Genomic DNA, 10,137 nt, shown 5'->3' with positions numbered 1-10,137 from the left:
TATGTAGAAGTGCAATTTTAAGGTGAATTTGGAGACATAAAGGTATGGAACAAGAAATAAATTTCAGTTATAAACAGAATGGGCGTATGATTATTTGGCTTAAATTGCATATAAATTGTAGGGAGCATTTCATGAACAACCCAATTTTGCATCATGTGAAAATGAAGCATTCACAAGTTATAAAGTGCATCAATATATTTTGGGAAAAGAGGTCTGGATCTGCCTTCTCTAATCTGATGCCTTCCAGATATCCAAAGCCTACTTCCAACACATCTGGAGGGCACAAGTTTGGAAAAAGCTGAGCCAGAAAAACTGGTATTAGAGAGAGCTGGCTACTTTCCCTCTATTCCACAGAGGCTCTCTGGGCTAACTGGAGCATTTGGCTGCAAATATTTAATTCTGTGCTGGGGTATTTACACGAATGACTCAATTTCCTCCAGGAAGGAAATGCAGAATCCCTTGCAGCAAGAAAATTCTAAAATAGAAAAGGCGCCTCCGTAGCACTTTTGCTTAAGAATCAAAACCCAACTACGTTCGAGGAGATTTTTCTCCCAAGTAAGACATTGGAGTGCTTTGCAGAGCAGAAGAACTGAGTCTTGTGGGTTTCATTTTTACACAAAAGACACGCAAAACAATACGGATCCAACTTTTATCTTTATTCTTCATCTTTAGTTTCATGCGCTTGGCCACCTTTGAGTTACACCGGGGCTCTTCTGTCATTCAAAAGGCGAGAAAAGTGGGGGGCTATTTCCTTAACCTATGCCACATTTCTCAGCGGTTCCCAGAATAGATTGCACCGCCCTGAAAAAAGCAAAGCCTCGCTCACTAACGTCTTACGACTGGATCATTGGACGTCTCCTCTCTACCCTCGGTTCTTTGCTCCGCCGAGGGAAGCTTTGCCTTGCCTCGCGCAGATCTGGGAAGCAGGCGCGCCGTTGGAAGAAGCTTCGCAAAAACTCCGCAGCTCCGGGAGTGCAGGCAAAAAGGCCCTTTTCCTCGGCGGCGCCCCCAACCCTCCTAACCATCTCCCGGAGGAGAATTCGCCCGGGAGGAGCAAGCAGAGAGACTCCAGCGCGCTTGCCTTGCCCGCACCTCTGGAGAGGAGCGTCTTCCTCTCTCTTTCGCAGCCATCGCGAAAGGGAGGAGTTGAAACTTGATCCAACTCCTGAGCAACTCCAAGGGATTGGATCTTCCCTGCTAAGAGCCGGGAGAAGTCCCCGGCCCAAAGAAGCTCGAGTTTGTCAAAAAAAAAAGAACATGAGCGAATTCCGGATTGGCTGAAACGGCGTCCCCGGACCCCTCCCCTCTTGCACCTGATGAGTGGGGTATTTACTGCACTTTTCAAGGAGTTCCTTTGCACTACATAATTTTGCTGCATGGGGCAAACAGAGGAGGAGATGTTCTAGAGGACCAATGTCCCCGCAGTGATTCTTCTCTCTTCTGCTGCTCGAAAGTTGGGGAACCGTTACTCTTCAGCGAGAGGAAATCCGGGAAGGGGGAAGCAGTCCTTGCGTTTCAAAATGCCACGGTCCTTCTTGGTGAAGAAACATTTCAACGCGTCCAAAAAGCCCAACTATAGCGAACTGGATACACATACAGGTAATGCCAGAGGGAAATCTGCATGGAAGCTGGAAGTCGGGCTCCAATTTGGGGTAACGATCGCTCTGGAGGTAAACTCCCTGCCTGTTTGCACCAAAGAGTCTGTGTGCACTTTAGCATACTTTTTTCGTCCCCCTGGGCAGTTGCTTTCTTTTCGTCCTATTTACAACGTGTCAGCACCAACCTTTTGAAACCGCTGTCTTTTCTGCTTAACTGCTCAAATTGCATTTGAACAAGAGCAGTTTGGAAACCTAGGAGGATAAAGCTGGATTTTATTGCTGGGTTTCTTGACCAAACTGGGAGAGAACTATGTATGCCTTGGACCAAATCGGACCTCTCCCAGTTTATGGTGCACAGTGTAAAGTTGCATAGATGAAGGACTACATTCACTGAACTTTCTACATTTTAAAAATGTATGTTTGTCAATGTCATGACAATTTCATCATTTCCCATCTGGGTAAGTCTGGGTAATATGGCTATTATCTCCTTCATTTTCTAATGGTTTTCCTCTCTTTGTCTTCTTTCCAGTGATAATTTCCCCATACCTTTATGAGAGCTACCCAGTGCCGATAATTCCACAGCCAGAAATCCTGAGTTCAGTGGCGTACAACCCCATCACAGTCTGGACTACAACTGGGCTGTTGCCTTCCCCCTTACCCAGTGATCTTTCTCCTCTTTCTGGATATCCTTCATCTTTGGGAAGAGTCAGCCCACCCCCTCATTCTGACACTTCGTCCAAAGATCACAGTGGCTCAGAAAGCCCCATTAGTGACGAAGAGGAGAGAATCCAGTCCAAGCTTTCCCACCCTCATGCAATTGAAGCTGAAAAATTTCAGTGTAGTTTATGCAACAAGACCTATTCAACTTTCTCTGGACTTGCCAAACATAAGCAGTTGCACTGTGATGCCCAGTCTAGGAAATCATTCAGCTGTAAATACTGTGATAAGGAATACGTGAGCCTGGGGGCTCTAAAGATGCACATCAGGACCCACACACTACCTTGTGTCTGCAAGATTTGTGGCAAGGCTTTCTCTCGACCCTGGCTACTTCAAGGACATATCCGGACTCATACTGGTAAGAGGGAAATAGAGTTTTACACATACGTGGTATAGAGCTTTCCAACTGTTCTTTTTATTGACCATGCTGACACACTGGCAGCTCTTTTTATCTTCAGTTATTGCAATTACATAGACATTAATTGCACTTTGGTCTTTTAGATGTTCAATGGGCATTTTCTATTGCACATACCCCTTTTTTAAAAAAAATCTTATGTGAGTGGGCCAGATTTTGTCCTGCCATGGCAACTTCTAGCTTCTCTGAAATGTTCAGCAAGGTGTCAAAAGGCAGGGATCCAGCTGGCCATAAAAATGCCTTGGAACATGATCCGTGCAGGAGTAAGAGAAAAGAAGCAGACACAGAGGGAATAAGAGGCAAACAGATCAAGTTTCCAACAAGAATCTGCACAGTCAAGAGTTGTGCCCAGGCAGTGCATACAGCAAAGCCCATTAGTCAGCATATGGACATAGAAGGTAGTTGTTTTTTCCTTGAACATTATTTAGAAATGTGTTTTTGCTTGAAACCAATTATTTGGTCAGATAAATGAGATGCAGCTGCTTCTGATTTAGGACTGCAGCCTAAAAAGGGACCTTAACTATAGTTATCTGGGATTAAGGTGACCTTAAGTTTTATACAATTGTGGATATATGAACAATACAACTAGTCCTAAAACAGAATACTCTCTGATCTGATTTATGCAGAAATAACTCTTGTTCATCTCAGATTGTCTTTAACAATTCTAACTAAACTTTCCAAGGTTATAATGCAGTGCATGCTCTTATGGCAGCAAACTCCACCTAGCATAGTCTAAGGGAGTTTCCAAAGAGGATTGGCTATATAGCTGTCCAAGCCAACTGAATTCTGCATTAAATTACACACATTCAAACTATGGACTGGCAGCGTTTACAAATATTCAGTGAACTGTTTGATTAGGTGCAAACTTTGTATTCATCATGTTTCTTCATGAGACTGTGCAAGTAACATCCTATGTGAATCTATATGTTGGTTTCACAAAAGCAGAATACTAAAAGCATTAAATCTGATGGGACCTCTGCCATCCACATCAACAGCATACAAATCACAGCCTTGGGCAGCAAAAGGCGTTGCACAGGATGCAGTAAATGAATGGAGGAAACATATGGAAATGTTGGGTGGAGCCCAACCTTCAGGGTGCTGGCTGCACCTGCTGAAGTAGAATAGGTTAGTGACTTGTCATTCAATGCATCATGATTTTCTGCAAGCTCTGAGTTGCCCACAATGTAAAGAACAGAACCTCTGATGGCATTCAGAATCCACCCATCACCTCCTCCCGCTATGCTAATGGTTTGCCCACTTAATATGCACGTTTCATTATTATAGCATTCAAATGACTAAACGCCTTCTTTCCTTCTTTTCAGGAGAGAAGCCTTTTTCGTGCCCTCATTGCAACAGGGCATTTGCAGACAGGTCAAACTTGAGGGCCCATCTACAGACCCATTCAGATGTGAAGAAATACCAGTGCAAAAATTGTTCCAAAACTTTCTCTCGAATGTCTCTTCTGCACAAACATGAGGAATCTGGCTGCTGTGTAGCTCACTGAGTTTACCTGTTTTCATGCCTTTGCCACAAATTAAAGAGACATCCACCCATTTCCATGTATTTGTTCGTCTGTTTCCCAAGAGGTGCAAAAAAAAAGAGACAGTTTTATTTCACTTGTTTAAGCATGACTTTTCTGTAACACAAAAGTAACGAGACATATAGAAGAAGATGCAAATGCCAGATTGATTTTTTATAAGAATATATCACAGGTAAAATTACCATTCAAGCCAAAGTGTCCCAAGAAACCAAAATTTTGCTACATACCAAGTATCACACGTGAAGTCAGTAAATGTCAAATATTTTTTTAGCATAGCGTGGTTCTTGATGAGTGATCTGAAATGTCTGAAAATTGCATCATTTCAAAGGAACAGAAGAATGTATGTCCAATTGTTTGCCATGTTTTTACAGAATGTGCCTTTGTAAAACTGCCACATTTTTTATGATGCTTCCTTTATTTTTAACAAAACATTGGGCTTGTGAACTTATGGTTAAAATGGGAATAAGTGCAAGAGTGAGGGATGGTGAGATAACAATGGATATTTTAAAAGCTTTATTTTCCTAATTGCACAAAGGAAATGCAATACCGTGAGTAATCTCCTCAAATGAACAATACCATTCGAGTGCCTTTTTATAGAAAACCAAATTGATAACCTTGTTTAAGGATGTAAACGTAATGTAAATAATTATATTTTTATATGACTGTGTTCTGAAACGAAATGTTATCTATTGCAATGTGTATAGGAATCTTGAAAAAGTGAAGCTAATTGTCTTATATTGTTCTAGAATTAATTTTTTGTACAATAAACATTTTGGAGTAATATTTATGTAGTCTGTCACATGAGAGCAAGTTAAGGCTCTCGAACAAACTATCCTATAACCATATACATAACTGCAGCTCCTGTGTCAACTGTGAGTAAGAATTCCTAAGTGGCTTATTGGAGGACCGTCGAGAATATAGACTTAGTCAGTGTGGCCAAAGAATAATCAGTAAGGGGCTGAAGTTAAAGAAATCTGGCTAATTTACTCATAGCTTAGGAAACTGCTTTAAACAGTAAGCTTTGATTTTTATCTGTTCTTTGGAAGAAAGATGGTAGGATATAAATAGAATGATCATCAAATCTTAACATTCCTTCCTCAAAATCACTGAAATAATAAAAAAAATAGTATAGAAAGCAATGCACATGTTTGGTCTTCAAGAAAAAGTATAGGCCTAGCTCTTGATTGGTCAATCAATGAAAAGAAGGCTTGGCTTCTTTCCAACCATGGAAAGTATTGGTGTCTAGTTGAATCTCCTTACCACAGGGAAGAAATGGTCTTCAATTATTTCAGCAGCCGTCTCCCAAATTATACAGTTCCAACAAAAGTCCCATTCCATCCAAACAGGTGTTCTCTAAAAAACAGGAGGTTGCAAAGCGAAAGGAGGAATCTTAAGCATTGCTTGCATACAGGCAGAAGAACTGTGTGTTTGTGTGTGTGCTAATTGAACCCCACAGTGAGTGGTAAAAATGTTTGCCAAACCATGTTAATGGAACCAATGAGATTCCAGTGTAAATGTACATGACACGTAATTGTGTGCCTGCTTTTTTTTTTCTTCATTTGGCTTTGTCACTAGACTGAAGCATTGACTGTTTGATGTGGAAAAGATTAACCATTCAATTCCCTATTTTAAAATTCTATAGTCGTCTTTTTTAAAAAGAAAACAAAACATAGTTTTCACACGCCACACTAAAATATGGGTTTTAGTTGAGAAAATTTATTTTTAGCAACTCTGATTAGTGAACTGTTATCAAAGGGCAATATTTGTGCAATCTGGGATACCTGAGAAATAGTAAAAGTGATTTCAATGGGTTTGCAGTAGATCAATGTTTTTTTAACCTTGACCACTTTTAAGATGGATGGACACCAACTCCCAGAATTCTCCAGTTAGGATGCAGTAGATGGTTAGCAAGATGCCCTGAACTTTCAAAGTGAATGAAATGGAAGCAGTGCTATAATTTGACCAGGAAATGAGACTGAGTTGTCTTCTATCTATGGTATGCATATTTTTAGAACTGGGGATGAAGCATTACTGAACAGTAACATCAGCCTTTCCCAATTAGGTATCTTCCAGATGTGTTGGATTTCAATGTCCAGCCATCTGCTAAGTGGAACTATGGGAACCAGCATCCAATACCAGATTGGGAAAAGCTGATATGATTTGTACTTTTTGTGCCTGCTATGTGAAATCCCATGGATAAGCACTCTGTAAATCACTATAGTAGTATTCCTGATTAAATCACTGAACTGATCTGTACTGTATGATGTAACCAACACTAAGTTATTTTTAATTACCTGATTTCAGAGGAAGTGGTTTAAGCCTAACTTTCTTCTTTAAGGCAGTGAGCATATGCATGAGCAATCTTTTTTTTTACTTTTTGTTTAATTGTGTCTTTGTATGCACATAAAGGTTTTTTTTTACATAAATTGTTAAGTCAGGATAAGAACAAACTTGATCATAAAGCAGCATGTCATAAATTATACTTGAAATTATTGGGAGTGCCTGTATAAAGTAATATGACCAGGACAAAAAACCAATTTGATGTAAATTGCATTCGATTATCATTAGATTTATGAAATATTGGTATATAATTACTCCAGTGTTCTAAGAGCGGGAGGAAATGGATTACATGAATGGTAACCTAAACTTTTTGAAAGATATCACATTGTCTTCCTCTGGGCCATAGGCTGTACCTTTGATTTCAATGATTTTTGTAAAAAGCTTACAATGCAGACTATTATTATGATTTTTAAGATGAAATATAATATTTTTGGAACCAAAAATTGCTTGTAGTAGTAATGGATGTGCTTAACATATGATGTACAACTGGGAAAACCTGTGGAACTTTTGATATTCTATTACTGAGAAGGGCCAAAGGGGTACTAGGCTCTACCAACAAAACCTCAATTAGTTGGAGATGTCATAAGCAGTTACAAACAAATATTTTTCCCCCCAGATATGTTAATTATATAACTGGGATTTCCAGGATCTGATGTTGTCACCGTGATACAACAAATGCCATTAGCAAATCCTGTATCGGAAGTGCAAAATAACATTTTGACATACCCTCGATCAAATTACACAGCATGAATGAGTCAGGGCCATGGGATCTGCTCTGCAGGGCTTGAAATGAGAAAAAAAATAGGTCAGCAAATGATGATGAGCTGATGAGACTGAAAGCAAGCATCTGGTTTAGTCAATAGGATGGCATTTCATTACAATCACTTTTCTGGTCTTAGGTTTTATTTCTAAGTGGCTGAGCCCTTCAAAAGATAATTGTACCATCTCCATTTGTTAGAATATTAGAATGGCAAAGGGAAAAATATTACTTTTATTCCCCAACAAATATATCGGTATATTAAAACTGCTTACTTATTATTCCAAACTCTGTATTTGTCAAATCAGGAAGGATTCTGCTATCTACCAGTCATTTTCATTTATTTTAGTGTCAGAAAAAATTATTGCATTTCAACTTTTTTTTTAAAGGGATGTTATGGCAAAGTGGCTATTTATGAGACATGCACACATAGCACAGTGTGAAAAAAAAATTTTTTGCTCCTCTTCCACAATCAGACTGCAATCAGTTCATTAAACCAGCTAACTGAGCCTGAAGCGGTACTGCAAAATGAAGTCTCTTGTCATGTATAACTTGCTGTTTCCTATGATATCAAAAGCTTATCTCTCTTAAATGGATTTTAGTTGAATGAAAATGTAACTTTTGGTGAGTTCAACCAGTGCTTGAGTGTAAAATCACAAGTGCCTGCAAACGAAGCCCCTGTTTGTTCTACCAAATCCCAGGTCTCTGTGAGCTGAACCAGTCTTTGCAATATCAGCTCACAAGTCTTTGGCGTTAAACCAAAGTTTGCTATATGAAATCATAAACCTTTGCCACTCAATACCTTGCTTTTTTCTGAGAGCTCCAGATAGCTTCAACGGGACTCCTAACCTCTAAGCAACAACCCCATGAAGTGAGTGGCTCAGAATATCCCCAATGCGTTCCCTCATCAAGTGAGAACTTGAATCTGATCTCACTAGTCCATATGTAATACCCTAATCACTGTAGGTAATGAGACGATATCAATTAAAACATACCATAAAATTTAAAAAAATGAAAATATAATAACATTTAATACCAGCATTGGAGGTTTGTTTTGCTTTGGTTTCTAATGTTTGATGGTTCTGATCTGTGTTTCCTAGAGTGCAAGGAAAAAACAAACTTGCCTCTTGGAAACAAAATCACAATTGGGATATTTTTATTGCAAAAGCTCAGTTTTCAAACACCTGCCAATTTAGTCATCAAGCAACTAAGGTTGTCTAAATCAGTGTTTTTCAACCTCAGCAATTTTAAAATGTGTGCTCTTCGACTTCCAGAATTTCCCAGCCTGGCTGAGGAATTATGGGAGTTGAAGTCCAAATATTTTTTAAGCTGTTGGGGTTAAGAAACAATAGTCTAAAATATAGAAGGCTCCCTTTCCTCCCCCCCAAAAAAAACCCTCTTAAAAATAAATTGATAGCCAGTGAAATTGTTCTAAAATCATGGGAAAGTTGTCTACAAAGTTCATTCTGAACAAAAGACTATACTTTTCATCAGTTGTGCTTTCTGATTTGTTTGTTTATTATTTATATCTTGCCTTTATTATTTTTACAAATAACTCAAAGCAGCAAACATATCCAATGCATCTTCCTTCTCTATTTTCCCTGCAACAACAAACCTGTGAGGTGGGTTGGGCTGAGAGAGAGTCACCCAGTGACTGAGTAACCCAAAGTCACCCAGTTGGCTTTCTAACACAGCCTCACTCAGAGTATTCTAAGCAGTGGTTTTTTTTTCTTGTAAAAGAAAAAGGTGCTGGAACTCACACATGTCATACAGCCCACCTTGCCTACCCTACAAGGTTCCATCCAAAAAAGGTGCCGGAACTCCGTTCTGAGCGTTCTATGAGAAAAAAAGCCCTGATTCTAAGTAAGAGGTGATTAAAGGATGAATTCTAGTCAGATCTTCCTTCTCCGAGAAAAGATAAAACTGGCATACTAGATGAAGCCTAGGCCAAAGCCCTCTTGCCTACCATCACCACGTGTCTTCTTCTGGAACTAAGATGACCTACAATGTAGGTAACTGATATTTCAGAACATATGTAATCCTATTACAAAGATGTTATATCTCAAAGGCCAGGTTACATTTCATGGCTTTTACATGCACCCATATCCTGCTCAGGGTTTAGGCAAAATTGAAGGACCACTTTAGCTATTTAACATAATGATGCTGAACGTGTGTATATGTCTCAGTAACTTTGCCTTGGAATTTCTCTTTCATCCCCTCTTTTAGAATTTGTATTTAAGCTGCAACTTTTTTTTCCTAACAGAGACCAAAGAGGTGGATTTCGTGCTGTTCTTGGGACCAGAGGCTTATTTTTCCAAGATTTCAGACTAGTGGAAGAATAAACTTCTAGTCCCCATGACCTTCTCAGATTGAATCCTTCAACCTTATCCAGGACACATATTTGCCTTCATTCATCATAAGTAGACTTGTCTGTGATGCAGATACTTTCCAGTTCACACAATCCACTTCATAGAAGTGTTTCAGCAACTGGGCAAAGTGCTTGCTTACTGAAGCATGAAGGTGTTTTTAGTCTTAAAGTTGAGTAGCACTGATGATGTTATCTAGTTTGGGTAATGAAACATCTACAGAATGAAAACAAGCAAGCTTAGAGAGCACCAAGGACCCCTCAGTCTTAAAGTTGCGTCATGGAGAAAAACCTGCTACAGCTAAAGAATTAGTACCTGTTAAGTAGACTGAGGCAACTCCCCAAGGATACAAATTTAGAGAAACATAAAAGGATGGCAATTGTTAATTCTTTTTTCTTATTGTA

At 39.3% G+C, this 10,137-nt stretch overlaps 1 protein-coding gene across 1 annotated transcript; it reads left to right on the top strand.

Moving 5' to 3' along the window:
• Nucleotides 1–1,369: 1,369 nt before the first annotated feature.
• SNAI2 (snail family transcriptional repressor 2) lies at nucleotides 1,370–5,040 on the top strand. The gene is made up of 3 exons (XM_081322214.1): nucleotides 1,370–1,599; nucleotides 2,128–2,673; nucleotides 4,053–5,040. Exons 1-3 carry the CDS (start codon nucleotides 1,521–1,523, stop codon nucleotides 4,232–4,234), a joined length of 807 nt encoding a protein of 268 aa, XP_081178340.1. The 5' UTR covers nucleotides 1,370–1,520; the 3' UTR covers nucleotides 4,235–5,040.
• The last annotated feature ends 5,097 nt before the right edge of the window (nucleotides 5,041–10,137 follow it).

This window comes from Vipera berus (genome assembly GCF_964194415.1).
Source record: "Vipera berus genome assembly, chromosome: 3".
Taxonomy (NCBI): Eukaryota; Metazoa; Chordata; class Lepidosauria; order Squamata; family Viperidae; genus Vipera; species Vipera berus.
This window is presented reverse-complemented; position numbering and strand designations above follow the sequence as displayed.

Excerpts from the sequence above, each read along its gene's own strand:
- SNAI2 (XM_081322214.1), top strand. The coding sequence starts at position 1,521 with ATGCCACGGTCCTTCTTGGTGAAGAAACATTTCAACGCGTCCAAAAAG. Across the intron at positions 1,600-2,127 it reads CGAACTGGATACACATACAG|TGATAATTTCCCCATACCTT; the intron begins GTAATGCCAGAG and ends TCTTCTTTCCAG. Across the intron at positions 2,674-4,052 it reads ACATATCCGGACTCATACTG|GAGAGAAGCCTTTTTCGTGC; the intron begins GTAAGAGGGAAA and ends CCTTCTTTTCAG.